At 46.9% G+C, this 18,371-nt stretch overlaps 2 protein-coding genes across 6 annotated transcripts in view; one reads left to right on the forward strand and one right to left on the reverse strand.

Moving 5' to 3' along the window:
- The window catches only part of SAMD4A (sterile alpha motif domain containing 4A), a 216,372-nt gene extending 200,817 nt beyond the window's left edge, over positions 1-15,555 (forward strand). For all 4 annotated transcript variants that reach the window (XM_019725735.3, XM_019725736.3, XM_074327456.2 and 1 more), the window contains 2 exons: positions 5,984-6,067; positions 11,151-15,555. In XM_019725735.3, the coding sequence (XP_019581294.2) occupies positions 5,984-6,067; positions 11,151-11,179 (113 nt within the window). In that variant the 3' untranslated portion in view covers positions 11,180-15,555. The remainder of the gene's footprint in view (positions 1-5,983; positions 6,068-11,150) is intronic.
- Positions 1-18,371, reverse strand: part of GCH1 (GTP cyclohydrolase 1) — a 140,131-nt gene that overhangs the window by 46,500 nt on the left and 75,260 nt on the right. The gene's annotated exons all lie outside the window — the stretch shown is intronic.

Genomic DNA, 18,371 nt, shown 5'->3' on the forward strand with positions numbered 1-18,371 from the left:
GCCCACAGGCCCATTTCCTAGAGGCAGCTACTTCTAACAGTTTTCACTTTTCCTGGTAGTTGCCTGCGAGTCTCTAAATAATGTTCTTTGCACACTGGACTTAGAATCCGGAACCCTTGGGGTTTTATTATTTTTAATTAGCCTCTTGCCCAAGCATTAAAACCCCACTTCCAACAGGCCCTAATGAATCATAGCATTTCTAGTACCAGCCAAGGCACGTAGACAGTGCTACTCCATATTTCCCGATTGCAGATATGCTGGTGAGCGCTTGGCAAAGGTCACTCCTACGTCCTGCTCAGCACACTCGGCCCAGGCTGGGTGGCGTGTCCTGGAATGTGATCAGGAAGGGCGAGGCAGGGCCCAGCCATGACCAGGATCCCTCGCTGATGGGAGCAGAGGCTGCAGAAAGTCCCTGTCGTGAACCCGGGGATGTTGTTCCCGGCCTCTGCCCAGGGTTCAGGTGCATCCCTGCCATTGCAGGTCAGATCCTGGTTTTCAAGACCACAAGGCACTTCTTCCCAAGGAGGCATCCTCCTTCATATGGCAGCCTTCTAACTGCCACTGCCAGGCCCAGACCAAGGTTCATCCTCAAGAGACGAGGTCTCAGAGATGGGCCAGACACATCTCCTCTGTAGATGGGCCTTTCCCCTCAGGGCAGCACATCCTGGTTAGTGAGTCAGGCGTCTAGGGGTAGGTTAGACTATAATAAGTGTCAAATCAGGCAGGCGGAGAGTAGCTTTTGTCTTTACACAAGCAGTAGTAATAGTGAACACAAAATGTGTGACCAACCCACAATTAAATACTCTGAGAACTGTGTTACAGTACAACATAGTGGTTTCCTCCTGGCCATGAGATGTCTTCAAAGCATCCACTTTAAACCATACGTGCAAATCTTGAAGACTACAGTGCATTCTAAAGGAGCTCCTATTCTGTTAACTTAAAATAATTCTGTTAAGCGGATGGAAGACTTTAAATATCTCCAAAGAATATAGAAAAGGCTGGAGGCTACAACCAGCCCTCAAGTTGTATATCAATTGACCAGTCACCTTGTTTCGATTTATAAGACACTTTCCTCTCTTGGATCTACAGACTCTGTGGCCCCTTGGAGGCCATGTCAGGGGTGATTTTGCACTTTATTCCCACGTGGACAGGTTTTAGATGTTTCCTAGGACACACCAGGAGAGCCATGTCTGATTGTTACCTCTCGCTGGCCTCTGGGGAGAGTAAGAAACTAAGCTGGTCCTCTACGAGTGAGGGTGACAGGCTCTGCTACACTCACCAGGGAGGTTACTTGAGCTCAAAACAAGTGTGGCTGCCGGCGAGAGTGGTCACATTTCTTGGAGAGGCAGGGTGCTTTCCCAACTGGAAAATTAGTTTGGAAACTGCTTGCAGAATACCACCTTATCTTGGAAGCAGATCTATTCCTGCTGACCCGGGCTCAACCACCCTTGGGATCCAGTCAGAGAGGAAGTAAAAGCAGTCCTGCAGCAACACTGGGAAGCCAGAGGCTCCTCGCCACCTGGAGGGCCTGACAGCGAAAGGGCAGAGGGGCCGGAAGCAGGCTTCAGAGGAAAAGCATTGGGGAGAGAAGGCTGGCAGCCTTTCGGAGCTGCATTCTGGAGATCTCATCCTCCCCTTGCACAAAACCATATGCAAACTGCCCTTGGTACGGGGCCACCCAGATGTGAGCTGGATAAGGCCGTGCCTTCCATGCAGCATTTCGTGGTGTGACACGCCTGTTCACAGCAAACATCCCCTATACACCAGGTCATGACTGGAATTCTTCCACCATTACAGTGCTGCACACCTGGGAGCACAGCGCTTGAGGCCTTTACCATTCGTTTCCTCCCTAGTGTGAGTGAGTATCCCCCAATTCCTTTCAGAGAACTGCCTTTTGAAAGAGTGGGGAGAGGGAGCATGCCATCAGTGCATTGGGTCCATTAGGGCAGTGGAAGGGGCTGCCGTGCAGAAGCAGAAACCAGAATAAGGACCCACTTAAAGTACTTGATAAACATTTGCTCCCTGCCTTCTAATAAGCAAGGCAAACAGCCCTGCTCGGGAAAGGCAGATAACGGGTAGGATGGTTAGTAAAGAAGTCAATTCTATCACAGCCAAGAACCAAGCTGGGCCTGTGTGCCCTCCCCTCCCCTCCCACCTTGCATCTGATAGTCAAATTCAGAGACGAACTTGGGGCAAGATGGTACGCTTTTGTCTTGTACCATGTTCTACTTATTTTTTCGTGAAAGTGGGAATCCCAGAGGATTTCCACAGCATTTACTTCTGCAGATTCAGGACTGAGGCCACCAGAGAAAAGCCTGGATCCCCATAACAGACTCACGGGTGCGACTCATTCATTCCTCATGTTCCTCTACCACCATCCATGACCTCTCTGTGATTATCAGCTTGCCTGCCACGTTGACCCATTTGCCTGCCCACACTGCTTGCTCTTCCTTTTGTTACCATCCTCCCCCTTTCTTCTCGGTTCCCAGCTTTGTCTCCCCTTTCTTCCTTATGCCCCCATCAGAATGGTCCAGGTCCCACTTCCCGTCCTCTGTCCCTTGCTCGTCAGCCTTGTCTTTCCTGATTTCTCCCCTTTTAGCGACCCCACGTCTTTCTTAAGCAAACTTTCAAAGCCTTTCTAGTCGTTCAACAGAGTAGCCTCAGCTGTCATTGACAAAGTGAAATTCTAAAGGTTTTTTTCTAAAATGCTCAACTTGTCTCTTGTTCTAAAGTCCTAGAGAAATTCGCCTCCTACCTCAGCCTCAGTGACCTGAGAGAGATGCATAATTGCACCTTGGGTGCCACAGACATGAAATTCAGCAGGAATGGCCTGTTTCTGCCAAGGAAACAGGCACATGGGGCCCGCCAGGTGGACCCTGCAGCGGCACTTCATTAGGGCTGGGCAGCCACTCCCTTCCAGAATCTTCATGACCCTGGGCCTGAACACAACTCTCTGTATTTGTGGGAATTCTAAAAGGCACAAGTAAACAGCCTAGACGCTGGGCATCCTAGAACTGGGGAGCCTCACTAAATACCGGAGTGACCTGGTGGTAATGGGAAGAATTTCTAGTACTTAGAGATGGCATTGGAGCTGAAGAAACAGGTCTGCTTTGGGTAACAGCAGAGAAGGTTCAATTACAGAGCGTCTTTCCTTTTTGCCTTACTGAAGACTGGAAACTACGTCTGCCTGGTCCATTAGAGATGGTGGCCCAGGGTAACTGCAATGAGTTCTTTGGGTTCACAGGAGCCATGGCTAGAGTTGGCCTGGTGATTACTGTGGGCCCATGGGGCAGGCGCTGCCTGAATGCTCCTCTGGGGCTTTGACAGCTCTGCCCACCAAACCACACGTGGCTGAGGGCTCCTAGTCTGAGATGGAAACTGTTATCTACCAGCTGGTCTCCCTCTGTCTTGTATGTGCAGGGAGGTGCCACCTATCTGTTTTTATCAAATACACAATTAAATAGTCACACTATTAGGAAACTCGAGAGTATGAACATAGGGGTTTCTCCCGAGACTTAGAATTTTTCAGAGCCATTCTAAGAGTGGTGGGGGCATGACTCCCCAGAACGCCAGAAGAAAGATCTGGAGGATAAAAAGCAAGCATGCCAACTTACAACCTAAAAGAGCAGCCACTGAGGTTTGGAGATTCTGGCGCAAAGAGCCCCGCATTTCTCAGCCCCCTTTTTGGAACACGCAATCCCAAGCTTGGAAAATGGCATTTTGCTGCGTGTTGGCAAGAAATCCTGCAGCTGAAACGCTTCTTTCCAAATGTCGAGCATCTTTATTTATCCAAATCTCTCCACAGTGTTTGTTTAAAGGGAAGTGCTAGAGAGTAAACTAAATTTTACAATGAGCATATGGATGGCTATAATTGCTGAGGTTTTTTTTTTTTTTTTCATATTTGCTAACTGGCTATATATAAAATTGTGTTTCTCTTTTATAGATTTCACACCCTGAAGGCTGCTAATTTTTGCATGCATATGATTTTCACATGAATGGATGAAAATGCTAAAATACTCTTCCCTCTGGATTGTCTGATTGCCCCAACCCTACTCTGAGAGCAACCAGTGGGTGGGGATGGGGTGACCCTTGCATTCTCCCTCTCAGCTTTCCCGAAAGCCCAGTTGGCCTCTGTCCACACATGATCTGGCACACTTGTCCTTCACACCCATTGATGCTGGAACTCGTGTCAGAAACGCTATCTGCTCCTTAGTGCCTTTTATATTGATCCATTTTGCCAACCTTCTCTTTGAGAATTTTAAATAATGGAAACGATATCTGCCTCTGAATGAGCTGGTAATGGGGAACACAGATTGCAAAAAATATTTAAATGTATAACTAGTCAAGGAAAACAAATACTGTGGTTGAGCCATTGGTTTCAACTTCCTATCCCACCAAACCACCAATCTCATCGGTAATCCCCAACCCCCAGCCCCGAGCGCCCCCTGGTGGAGATGTGAAGGAGCAAGGAATGGCCGGAAGTTTGGGACACGGGATCCTTGACAGGTGTAGAATAGGGAAAGCGGGAAGAAGAGAACAGCTCCCAGGGTCACATATGGAGGCAGTGGCAGTATTGAGACTTCCCAGCCACTCCCAGTGCTCATTCCTTTTCTGCCTCGCCTCCATAGGACTTCACAATTCTTAATGGTCAGAGTTTCCTTCTATTTCTTGCTCCATTTTTTATCACTCAGCAGACATGTCTAAGGTGTGCAAAAGGCCATGGTGGGGTATTATGGGAGATTCTGAGAAATACGAAAGCATTGTCACTGTCTGCAAGGTGCTTCCAAGCTAGTCAAAGATGTTCAAGAGCTCCGCAGGATGAGGGCCTGGGGGAGAGGCTGACAGTGGGGAGCCCGGTAGGACAGAGGAGGAGGCCCCAAGGGGATGTCTCCCACTCAGAGGAGGGGGGACTGGAGCCTGGGGAGATAAGGAGGGTCCAGGTGGTAGCGGGGGCTTTGTGGTTAGAATGTAAACAGCCTAGTGCTGGGCAGTGGGACCCGCAGACTGGACATCTCAGTGCTTCCTTCTGAGTGCCTGAGGCTGAGTGCTGACAGCACCCACAGCTGCTGCTACGTGCAGGACAGCTTCGGCTCTGGAGTCAGACCCGTGCAGGTGGCTGTCCCAGCTCTGCGTTAGCTGGCTAACCTTGATGGGTCACTCAGCCTCTCTGAGCCCCACTTGGGAATCATGCTCCCGGCACAGTCTTGGACTCAGAAGAGGCACTCTTCATGCTGTGGTTTCTGTTTCCAGCTCCTTATAACAAGCAGAAATGCACCAGGCCCAGTCTAGGTACCAGCAGCAGAGCCAAGTCCTACTCCAATGAAGCAAACATTCAACTGGAGGGAAGCAGCAAATAATATGTCAGATGTTGTGACGGTTATGAAGAAAAATAAAGCAGAAGAAATGGATGGGGGCTGAAAATATCTGTTCATATAAAATCAATAGGAAGTTCTTTCTAAGGAGACTGTAGAACCAGAAACAGAACAACAGAGAGAGGGGATACCATAGAAATGTCCAGGGACCAACATTCTGGGCAGAGGGAATGGCAGTGCAAAGGACCTGGGGTAGAAGAGGACATGGGGTGGACCGAAGGAGGGGAGAGCTGTACAAGGGCAGGGAGGTAACAAGGGGCCAGACTCTAAGGGGCCTTGTAGGCCATGGCAGGAGGTTGGCTTAACTCTCATGGGAAGGTACTGGACTGTTCTGAGCAAAGTACTGACATACTATTACGATGACCAGATATTTTTAGCCACCAGTTTTCTTCCAGCCACCCATGTTCATAGTGGATTCTGTGAGTTTGACACAGAGGTTGGTTGAACTGGTGTACCTTGCCCTCCGTGCTGGACCCAACAGTCTGCACAAGTCCTCCTAGGGAGGCCCAGCAGACCTTTACCGTGGCGGGTGGAGCCAGGTGGCACTGTGCATACTTTCTCTCTCTTTTTAGAATCCATGTCACCAACATATAACCCTTTGTCCCCTGCAGAATTCCAGCTTCCTGTGACTGAACCTGACATCAACAACAGGCTGGAGTCCTTGTGCCTCAGTATGACCGAGCACGCCCTGGGAGGTGAGTGTTGTCATGCTTGTATGTTACTCCATGCCTGGAAGAGCTACCAGCCTTCTGCTTCTACACCCTGGCAGGAGCTTGGGGGCATAAGAAAGACACAAGGAGGGGAAGGCAGAGGACAGGGAGCCACACCACACCAAGCTTGCCCCAGCAATCCACTCCTCCTCCTCTTCTGAGAGGTGAGTCAGGGAGACCTAGAGACAGAGGCTGCCCTCTTTCCCCAGAGGCTCCACCCCCTACCCCCCAGTGCACACTGGAGTCTCACCATAGCAGTTGTCCCAGCCGAATATGGGAGCTGGAGGAGTCAGGAATACAAGACACAGATTAGAGTGGGAACATCCCCCACAGCGTTAGATTCTTTCCTTCTCAGCACCAGATCCCCCAGTCTGGGCCAAGCATATTCCCACTTGCTCTAAAAACAGAATTTTTGAAACAAAAATCCTGCTTGTTTTTATATCTCCATGTTCTAAATGGCTTCCCCAATGCCTGGAGCCCCAAGCAATCTGAGGTGTCCTTTGCAGTGTGACAAGGACGGTCTAGTTGGATGTGCCTGTGCCCCCGTGGAGCTGTGGCCCCGTGGAGCTCCCAGAAGCAGGCAGGTCGTCCCTTCAGACCATCACTTTGGTCTGAAGCCCTGCATCGTCACAACAGCCGCAGGAGGCCTTCAGTGCCCTCCTTGTACTAAATGGGTGCCTTTCTCTGTCCTGGACTGGCCGCCAGCCCTGGGGACGTTTGGCAGGAGGAGAGATGGATGCTCCTTCCTGCCAATGTCCGGGGAGGCTCTGAGTCATGGAAATCCAGAGAGGCCTCCTGTGACCCTTCCCAATAGCCTTCTCCAGTCTGGACACCCCAGAGATGGGCCAACAGCACACCTAGAGCCAAAATCTATGCTATCTGGCAGCAGTGGGGAGAGTGGTGCCATCAGCTACCACTCCAGAGAGCACTGTCCTTCTGACCAGGGCTTTTTCGCTGTTTAGTCTCTGCGAACACAATCGTATCATGAAACCAAATAATGAGGCAGATAACTGGTCTTCGTGGAGCAGAGTAGAGGGCAGGGACGGCACCCGCCTGACCTGGCATGTATGACACTCTCCACAGCCCGGAGGAAGCCTCCGCTCAGTACCAGAGGGAGCTACCTGCAGGCCGCTCAGGGCTGCTGCCCCAACAGCTCCTTCTGTGACCTCCCTGGGCTTCCAGGAACTCATTTACAACCATTGCTGTCTTCCTTGACCATTCAGATCCTAGAAGCTTCGAAGCATCATTGGTCTGTCCCTGTTACCTCTTCTTCTCCAGCTAACTGAGGAGATTGGGTCAGCATACCCATAGCCCTGATGAGTAATGAGAAACAACCCAAAGGGTGGTCAGCAGATGAATATGAATGAACAAAATGTAGTGTAGCCATACAGTAGAATATCATTCAGCCTTAAAAAGGAATGAAGTACTGACACATAAAACAGCAGCATGGATAAACCTGGAAAACGCGAAGCTGGGTAAAAGACACCAGACACAAAAGACCACACAGTATGTGATTCCATTTGTGAGTTTATGAAATTTCCAGGATAGGCAAATCTATAGCGACAGAAAGTACAGATTAGTGGTTGTCAGGGGATGGAGGGAGGTGGGAGTGGGGAGGGAATGCTAAAAGGGTACCAGATTTCTTTTGGGGGTGATGAAAATATTCTGGAATTAGATTGTGGTGATGGTTGCACAACTCTGTGAATATACTAAAAACCACTGAAGTGTGCACTTTAAAAGGATAAAATGTGTGGTATGTGGATTTTATCTCAACTTTGTTCAAAAAGGGAAACCCCCCGAGACCCTGAGTCATCAGGCCAAGCTCAGCCCAGTGCAGGCAGCTCCGGCGCCCTCCCACCTGACAGTGGCCGGCTAGGTGGGGAGCCCCGTGCCTTTGAGAGTCAGCAGGGAGAACTGGCTTTTCCCCCCAGGGCTGGATATTTCTCAGATAATTGACATGTTGGAAGCTCTTATCAAACGGCAAAGTACTAATATCATCCTCATTAGTACCATGAATGCCAAACGCTCTCTATTAAAGGGAAGCTTCCCTTCAAAACACTTCATTTTTTAACCCATTCTTCTATTTTTTACAGCAAACCTCTCTGAACAGATGTGTTTTTGCTAATGTTTTCATCTTACTAATCTCCTAAGCCTTTTAATTGCTGTGGGTTATTTTCTCTCAATAATCCTCTCTGGTGGGAAGCCTCATAAGCAGTTTCCAGAGCAGAGAATGCAAATTAAGTTCAGGGTGGCCCAGCTGGGCACAGTGGTGGTGTGCCCTCCCAGTACGACAGCACCTCTCCCATGGCTGACCCCTTCTAGCAGCCAGGGAAGATGACCTTGCTGGGGAGAGAATGCCAAAGGTGGGGGAGGGTGTGTAAGTTCCTGTGACACCGCATCCCAGGGTGGCCATTCTAATGCAGCCGGTCCCTGGGCCTTAGGCCTTGGGGGCCCTTCCTTTCGTGCTGACATCTCTGCTCTCTGTCACCTCCACTAACTGCTATCCTCCTGGTGCCGGTCTTAAGCCACTTTTCTCTTTGTCCTTCCCTTTTCATCTCTTCTTTTCCCTTCCTCAGGCCCCCCCAACAGAACCCCTGAGGAAGCCCTGGGGGTGGGTTGCCTCTGCCAGCTTGGTTTGTGAGTCTTCATTTAAAGCTTTCCTCTGGCTCTCTTGGGTGTGTTCCTGACTGGTGGCGCAGGGCGTTCAGGAAGACTCTGTACCAAGCCTAGTCTTTATCTTCCTCCTGCAGAAGGGTTATATGGGCAGGAATCCTCACAGACACAAAAACAAGGCTCTTCCCAGCAGAATGGAGTCTGTAGTGAATCATACCATGAAGAGAAATGCACCGTTCACTCTCTGATGTTCCGGCGTTCGCGCTTCACATGACTCCCTTGCTGTTCCTTCTCACTTTCTCTCCTCACTCCTTGTTGGGTCTGACAGCCCCACTTCTAGCTGATGTGGAGACTTTGTGCAAGTTAGAAAATGACTCCACTTTCTCAAGATGCTGTTCTGCCACTTATTTGAAATTTGTCATAACTATAAAACTATAACTATAAAACCTATCATGATTACATGTGAAGGGCACCCCCTGGAGTTGTGCAGTGCACAACTTGCACAACTGTAAATGGTGAGTCTGGACTTACCTGTTGGTCATTTCCCTGCAGGTAAATAGCATCACCCTTGGAGGAGGAGGTATAGGGTGGGAGTTCCATGAAAATGTGACTTGGAGCTGGGTTAGTTGAGATTTGCAGGTTTCTAGCTCCCCATTTCCACAACTATGAGGGGTTGACATTAATGAGTGGGCCAGTGAGCCCCAGCAAGAGTGTGCACTGTACTTCTACAAGTGAGGGGGTGACTGCTACACCCCCACCCATGCACACATGTGAGTGTGCACACATAGACACACTTACTGTGCTCCCCTAAGCAGTTATCACTGAGAGCCACCGGAAGAGGCTCGGGTTGACACCCACAGAGGTTATTGATTAGAAGTTTATATCTGGGGGCCTCTAGGATTGATGATCTGATACCAAACCTTCCTCCCCCATGTCCCTGCTGGTGATACGCCAGCCTGGCAGCACCCGTGAGGAGGTCAGGAGAGCCCTGCCGTGGTCTCAGCACTCCTGCGTGTCACTTAGGTCCTTGCGTCCCTGGAGCACGCTGCCACGCCTCTCTCACACCTAAATCCTGCCAAGTAAATCTAGATGCTCCATCTGGTAGACCAGGTTTGTGACATCAAGGCTTAGACGGGACACATCTGCTGACTCGGTTATCAGCAAGTCAGACGGGCATCCTGCATCCCCCCCCCCCCATCGCCTTCATGCAGTGGTCACTGGACACTACGTTTTTACCTCCTATGATGGCTAATCCATGCCTCTCTCTGCTCACTGATAAGCCCTTGTCAGCTCTAGTATGGACCATTGTAGGGGCCTCTTAACTGGTCTTCCTGCCACAGCCTTGTCAGGAAAACTGTTCTAGAATCAGATCTGGTAACTCTATTGCGTATCATTCACTAATTACCGACATCCAAGCTCCTGTTCATAGTACACAAGACCCTGATGGTCTGATTCTGGGGACTCTCCTATAATTCCCATGTGTAAGCAGAAAACTGAAAAAGGGTCAGGCAGCCATCAGCTGCCCCTGTTGTTGTCTCACTCATGGCCTCTCATCTCTGGCATACACATCCCCCGCTTCCTTTATAGCCCAAAATCGCCAATTCTCCACAACATAGACATGGCATACCCTGGGTAGCCTCAGCACTCTCTCAGTCTTACAGGATTTTTCGGTTCCCAGGCGCAACATCTAACTGTGGTGTCTCTGCCGCTGATCAGATTCTTGAGACGGAGAATCTGGATCAGTTTGTATCAGATGCATCCCCCGTTCTGCTCTGGGTCAGAGTCACGACTGCCTCATCCTGGTCTGTCAGCAGAGATTCAGGGTGGGAGGGAGATGCTCCCAAAAAAGGGATGTGAGTTAGACAGGTCCACCTGTATGTGTGTTGCAGCCCCTGCCTGCCTCTCTGGCCACATCCCCTGCTACTCCGCCGTTCCCCCATCCTTCATTCTAAACCTCCAAGCTGCCCCCAGGCCCCCATTTGATGACCAGCATCACACCTATACACCCTCCCCACCCTCATCCTCTCCTGCCGCCTCCTCTCTTCTCCTACCAGCACCATCTACAGTAATCATTTTCTATCTCTGTGAAACTGTCCCTCATTTCCCAGGGTGACTTAAAACACTCCTTCCTCCATATCCCTGCTGTGCCTGCTACATACACCATTATAGCATTTATCACTCATACTTCCTTGTGGGTTTTATGTCTTTGTTCTGACCAGATGTGAGCACCTAGCGGGTGAGGATTAGGTCTTCACATCTTGGTTCCCACGCTCATTATGGCTCCTGGCAAAAAATATAGCCATTTCCCAGATGTTGAGTGGGTGGGTATATTAATTAATTAAGCCCTTATGTGTCCTCAGAGACTGAGAGGCCCAACATGCATGTTGTTGGACTAAGTGGACATGAACAGAATTGTTTGCTCACCTGTGGCCACTGTTTACTCCTTTCTCTCCAGATGGGGTTGACCGGACCTCCACAATCTAGAAGCTGAAGATGAGAGCGACCGCGCTGGCCGTGAAATCGACTGCTGCGGGTCCAGAGTCAGCCATCTTCAGGGTTGCACAGAATCCTCCAAGATACTTTGCAGCCTTTTTATCCCCTGGTCCCTCTCCCATTTTGATTTTGTGAGAGCGAAGGTCGTCCTTGTAAACATATCAGTAGCCTTGGATTGGTTATTCTGTCATTTGTTACTGTCATGGGATGGCTTGGTGTGTGGGGTGGGGAGGGGTCTCTAGGGAAACATGAGACTGGGGGTGGATTGGAGGGAATGAATGCAAGTGGCTTCCTGGAAGGAAAGGGTATTAAAAAAAAAAAAAAGTACCGCCATGAAAGAGATACAAGAGACACAGGAGGGAGGCAGAAGCCCTGGGAGCCTTCTCCCAAAGCCTGCCTTCACAGTCCGGCCTCAGGAGAAAGTCATCGATACATGTGACCAAAGCAAGATGACGGCTCGCGCTTTTATGTCCCTCCCCCCCCCATTGGATTTCCCTGAGGCCCCTGCTTGGGATCGAGCCACCGGAAACGGCCACATGGCAACAGGGGCAAGACGGGAAAGATTCCCTCCAACAAAATTTCAGATAAACTTTAAATTTGTGTATTGTTTACATAACAATTTTAAAGGGTACATAACGTGTAAAGAGTTTGGATAGAACTTCTCTTCATACTATGGTTTTTGTAAAGGATTTGTTGATATGGATTCATTTTTTTTCCCCTCTATTTTTATAATAGCAGCAGGGTTGTCTTTTAAAATGGCTGCCAAGCTCTGCTTCTTGGGCAGAGGGATGCAGGCCTGAGTGGTCTGTCTCTCACCTGTGGGTGGAAGGAGCGTGTAGGTGGATTTGAAAGACAAGATGTGGTTGGAATGGGTAGAGCACTCGGTAGGGCATGAGGAGGACGGCCCCATGTGATCCGCTAGGGTTTGCTCACCGGTCACCTAGAAATGCTGAAAGAATCCGGTGGCCCCTTTCTGTGCTGGATTTGCTTCTCACCCAGAGAGCTTTCCCCACCCTACCGTGGTATTTCATCCTGTCACTCACTACACACACACACACACACACACACTATGAGTTCCACTGAAGGAGAAAAGGCAAGGATGGATATTTTTCCCTTGTGAGAGGCCTTAATACCTAGATAAGGAGCTCAAAACGCCACTTACAGTACACTTGCTCACAGGAACCTGAGCCTGGGGGCTGCATCCCCTTTGCTCGCTCCCTGCTGAGGAGGAAGAGGAGAGCAAGGCCCAGCACAGTGTATAAATGGTCAGTCAGCAAGTAGCAGAGAGAGCTGTGGTGAGATGTACGGCCCATGGCCCGGGCCCATCCCAGGTGGGCAGTGGAAGAAGATGTGGGAAAGATGGGAACGGTGGTGCTGTCCATATGGTATTGGTTAGGGATTAGCTGTGGTGTTGGCTGATTTATCCATCCACACAGAAGAGACATAGAGCCACTCATTACATGGTGAGAGATTAACAAACTACGCTGCCACAAAGTAATAGCTCTGTTTCTTAAGGGCAAGAATGTACATTTTGGAATTTGATGCAATGGAGGGTATTAGAGGAAATCAAAGAGGAGTTGTGCTCTGCACTGGAAAATTGGGTTGTGTAAATGATGGTATGAATGCTCAGCCAGAGGCGAGATCGGGGAGATGGGATAAGGCCTGTTTATGAAATGGGTGGGCCTAGTGCCTCTTTTTTTTTTTTTTTTTTTTTGTGAAGTCAGAGTCGAAATTGAAAAGATCAGACCATGAAAATCACTGCACTTGTTTATGGTTATTTAAAAAAAAAAAAAAGTTAATGTAGTAAATACAGATTTAAAAAGCCTTAATGAAATCCAAACAACTTTCTTTTACCTTCAAGATTAAAAGTATACACCCAACGTGGCCTTGGGTGGCATTGGACCTTGGAATAAGGCTTTTCAAGTCCCTTTAAGGTCTAAAAAGCTGGGGACATTTTAACTAGGAGAGCCTTTAGCAAGCAAAGAAGGCTTGAACCTACCAAATCATACATTGCGTTTTTTTAAAAGTTCTCCTTGGGTGACTAAATTCTAAAGATGCAAATCCATGTGCAGAAAGAGGCAGCATTTTTAGTTGATTTTTTTTTTTAACCAAGTGCCATTAACACTCATCTGCCACACCCCTTTTCTAAATAAGCTTAGTGTTACTTGGGGAATGTGTTGGGCTGCACCATCACATGTAAGGCAGGCAGAATAGGTAAAAAATGTTGAAGGCCAAAGGTAAGACCCGAGGGTTTGCGAAGGTGATTTTTGAATGCTAAGAATGTTAAAGAGGAGGAAAAAACAATGGTATTACATGTCTCGTGGAGAAGTGAAAAAGCATTCAGATCTGCTGCAAAACACATATATCCATAAAGACTGGGGGTTGTTCAGAAAACAGATTGTGAACACAATCACATTAGCATGAATCCTTTAAAAGGAAGACCTTAAAGTATTTGCAAATCTGAATTTCTATTTATTCCTTCACTGAATATAGAAACAATGGTTATCTGATTATTAGAGATATTATTTTGGATATGTTACTTATTAACTTGCTATGGCTGGTAACCATGATAAAGTCTGTTATTAATAACAACATAATTCTTTTTTTAAAGAAAGAAAAGCTTATTTTTCATTGACTGTGTATAGATTTATCTACTTAGTTGTGTTTTGCTATTAGTGTTTTAATTTTTTTTTTTTTTAAGTTGAGTGTTCTGATCAATTTTAGGAGCCTGCCCCCACCTTGTTTGTGTCCTGTGTTGACTGCAGGTATACAGCTCAATTTAAAAATCCTAAAGCAAAAGAATTTTATTTATAAAAGAATTGAACAGTTGCATGCATAAGGCTGTGAAGTCGGATATTTAGTAATAACGCGGCAGTGCCTTTTTTTGTATTTACCCATTGACCCCTAAATGCAACTGTTTTATATTCATAGTGAACATTAAAAATCTCAGAGTAAAATCTATTTCACTACATGTTTTCCCCCTTGTTCTGATTTAATCAGTGTGTATTTGGCATCTCTACACTGTCCCAGGGACAGTGGTGTTCTACGATATTGTTATCATGTATGATGTTTTATTGGTGCTTTTTATTCATAGTGGTTTCTTACCAGAAACAATAGGAAGACACACATGAACTGTGTACAAGAAATGAAACATTGCTGCTGATATGTTTTGTTTTGTTTTTTTCCACATGTTTTTTGAGTTTCACTTTTTAAACGAGGGCCAGCAAGCAAAATAGACGCTGCTGGGTCTGCCTGCAGCGGGCGGCTGTTTGCACCAAGCTCTCAAATCCTGGGTATTAATCGATCCTTTTTGGTACTCAGGATTGGAGCGACAGCTGGGCCCCCATCTCCCATTTGTTTGAAGAGACACTGAGGGAAACAAGATTTTCTTTTGAGGTGTCACTGGTTGCCTTTTATGGAATGGGAGCCTTCTCTGGGTCTTGTGTTCTTCTGCACCTTTTGTAGCTACTCCCGGTGCAAAGGTTTGTAAATGTGCTCTCCCCAGCTAGAACTAGATCTCACCAAGAGCCTGGGCTTGGGGACTGAGCTGGGCTGAATGCATAGGCATGCAATCAGAAGGGCAGTGAGGGGAGGAAAAGCACGCCCCAGTCTCATTAGCCCTCTGGAGATGTCTGCAGCAGGCAGCTCCAGCTTGGGTGCAGAGAAAGAGCCTGACCAAGGCACTTGGGTGTGCCTCTTACAAGAAGGACCTGCAGGAGGATAATTTGCACATGGGGCTGTGATAACACTAATGTTGTGTTGTTGTTTTTTTACAAGTCATCTGAGATGTTTGCAAAGTGAGTTTTATTTTTTTGTATTTCCTTTATCTTTACTTAAAGGTGAATGTGTATTCCTCTGGGAGGAATAGGAAGAAAACAGGAATGTTAATAGTGTCAAACAGAAGACTTCCTCCCTTATTAATATATAACCCTCATGTATTTATGCCTAATGTAAGCTGACTTTTAAAAAGCTTTCTTCTGTTGCATGCCCCGTGCAGGCATCCCTATTGTACATGCATGCCTTTCGTCCTGTTTTCCTGTATAAAGTTAGTGAACAAAGAACTATTTTTGCCTAGTTCATGTTGCCAAGCAATGCATATTTTTTAAATTTGTCATATATGGAAATAGCATGTTTGTTACATGTAAAAGCTTTACTGATATACAGATATACTAATGTTTGAAGATGCTGTTCTTTGCAAGTGTACAGTTTTCAAATGTTGTTACCAGTGAAACACCCTTGTGGTTTAAACTTGCTACAATGTATTTATTACTCATTTCCTCCCATGTAACTAAGAATCATGGCTATATTTCATATCAACGTTATATTGAAAGTGAAGGGAAATGATTAATACAAGGTTTTGTAACATTGGTGTGTGTGTCGTTTTTTTCTTTTTGTCAATATGATTGATTAGAAAACAAGAACTGAATCATAGAAATAAGCCACCAAGGAAGAACCAACATAACATCTCTGTAAACTATTCCCATCTGACCATTCTACACAAACTATGTCTTCCATTATGAGCCACTTTTTTTAATAAAGAGGTAGGGAGAGAGGTATAAAAATTATGCAGTTTGGTCTGTGCTCAGAATAGCCAATAAATGCATCACCTGACTTAGAGGCATGTTTCTAAATACAAACTCTTAACCCCGCAGATGATATTGCTGATAACTTACTCTCCACGTCCAATGCCTTTGAAATCATATTTCACCCCTTGACCACGGCATAAAGAAACAGCACGTCCTTGGAAGCTTGGGGTTTTAACAACACATAGTATGAATCTCATTCTAATACTTCTAATTCCAGTATGATATATAATATATATTAATATAAATTCTAAATAATGTCAGTTAAGCATTCAGCTAGCGAGACTAAACTGAGTGTGAATTCTGGCTTCAGTATTCCTTGGCTGTGTGATGTTGGGCAAGGTACTCAACTTCTCTGAGCCTTGAGTCTAGTTTGTTTTTGGCCTCTGATACTCAAAGTTTATGTAATTAGGCCTCTAATCCAAAAAAGAAAAGTTAAAACATAGGCTATCAAAGTTATTGCCACTAAAGCCTAGTAACCCAGTAATGCAAGATTTCTCTGAGGCAACCACAGCTTGATGCTGTGACAATGACCACATGGCATCTCTCTTTTCCCAAGGTTCAAGCTGCTCAAGAGACATGCAAAATCTAAAATGGTCCCTAGAAACACGAAGAAATACCTCGTAAGCTGAGATGTTAAATTCTTCCTGAAGTTAAATTTTTATAACCCAAATGAGCTATATCTCACTGTATGACTCAGTATTCTAAAGGGAAGGGGGGACAGTGTACAAGAGAAAAGTCCAGCCTCACTTTTGAAATGTGTGGAATGAGGGTAAATGTAAGCATTGTGAGATGAAAGGAGAGGCAACATAAAGGGCTCAGCCCCATGCCTGCAACAGGGTTAGTCAGCCATTTTTATCAACACAGTTATAGCTCTTCACCAACGAGTTTGCAGCAGAATGTTCAATCCTGGTGCAGAAATTATTCATATAGTAAAGCTTTTAGGACTCCCTCCAACAGCCCCCTCCTCCCCAAGTCAGATTGAATTCTATTTATTGAAGAGGGATAATTAACACCTATATAGCATACTGGTTTGGAAGAGGCTGCAATGGGTTTGACTCAGGAGCCCAGAAGGGGCACAGATGGGTTCTATACGCTCATGTCCTCTACCCTAATGAGAAAGGCGCTGATCCACCAATACAAAGAGAAGAATCCAAACTCATGAAAGCACCTTCGTCCCTTCAACAGTCCCTCCATCTGTTGGTGGCCCTGACTCTCAATCTTTCCAAAATCTATCGTCACCAGAGTTTGAGGTGAGGGCAGTGAGAATCTGTCTCACGCGTAACCAAACCCAATCCTCCTCTAGAAAAATGTGGAGCTGGCCCACCCAGAGCACAGTGTAGCAGCCCATACTTTGTCCATTTCCCTTTTTCCGCTGGGCAACGCTAGCATACATATCACACTCCAGCACTGATCTCACAAATACCTCCACTGGCTTCTACAAGCACTTCCATCCACATAGCTCCGTCCTTGAAAACCAGCCCTTCCCTGGGCACCTCAGCCTCTCAATCCTCAGTAGTAACTCTAGGACATCCCAGCACACTCAAGTGCTTCTCAAACCATTTGTGACTCTACTTAGGGTGATGGCTGTTTATTTCCGATCCACATAGTCCAAATCTGCTGTAAAATACCATAAAAGTAAAAGAAAAAATTATAAGCCCCCAAGTAATGTACTAGATTCAATAGACAAAATCATTCTGTCAAATTGCTATAAAGTAGCTGTGTTCTAGTTCCCTAAACTCTAAAGTCAGCCTGCAAAATCAGTCTGGGAAACTACACTCAGATGAGACGATGCAAATCCTGCTGCCAGCATTTCCCCTCACCCAGGCCAGCAATGCCCACAACATGGCAGAGAAGGGACCCTGTGGTCTGAGAAATGCTGAGAAGTTGGCCCGAGGATGGTGAGTGCTTTGTTCACTTGTCATTTCTAAGAGCTGAAAAGAGTTGAGAAAGAGAACATGTTGGAAGGAAGGAAAGGGTCCAGAAGGTAATGGAACTGGTAGGGGGTAGGTTAGAGCCTGAACCTAGTCTTTCAAAACGGGTCAAGCTAGAGTACTGTTCCCATAGCAATCCTAAAACCATGGTCTTCACACTCCACAGTCTCAGTTTCCGGCCCAGAAAGAGAATGGAGGATGTTTCCTCTGTGTGTGTGTGTGTGTGTGTGTGTGTGGCTACACGTTTGGGACACAGGTACATGAAGTAGGAAACGTGGGTGACTGGGAAAATGGGAACTTTGGCAAAACTGAAGCATGACGTCTGTTCTTACTGAGGAGCTCCACGGAAGCAGTTGACCTTTGACAGCTCCCTCCCAGGCGTCACCCTGGCTCAGTGGTTCCCTCCAGCATGCCTTGACCCCCCGAGCTCTGGTGTACAGACACTGACTTCTCTGTGATGTAAACCTGGGGATTCAGTGTGAGAGAATCTCCTCCACGGAATATTTTTCACTCTTAAGTGGTTTCTACTTCAATTTAAAAACCGATGGAGAAATATTTTGGCAACCTTATAAAGCTCAGACTTTATAAAAAGACAGCGTTGTGTTTATGCTTGACTCAGAGTACATGTTTTTAAATAGTGTGTTCCACAGTTTTTTGAGGTTTTAT

Source organism: Rhinolophus sinicus, chromosome 3 (genome assembly GCF_057876585.1).
Source record: "Rhinolophus sinicus isolate RSI-liver-muscle chromosome 3, RSI-T2T, whole genome shotgun sequence".
Taxonomy (NCBI): domain Eukaryota; kingdom Metazoa; phylum Chordata; class Mammalia; order Chiroptera; family Rhinolophidae; genus Rhinolophus; species Rhinolophus sinicus.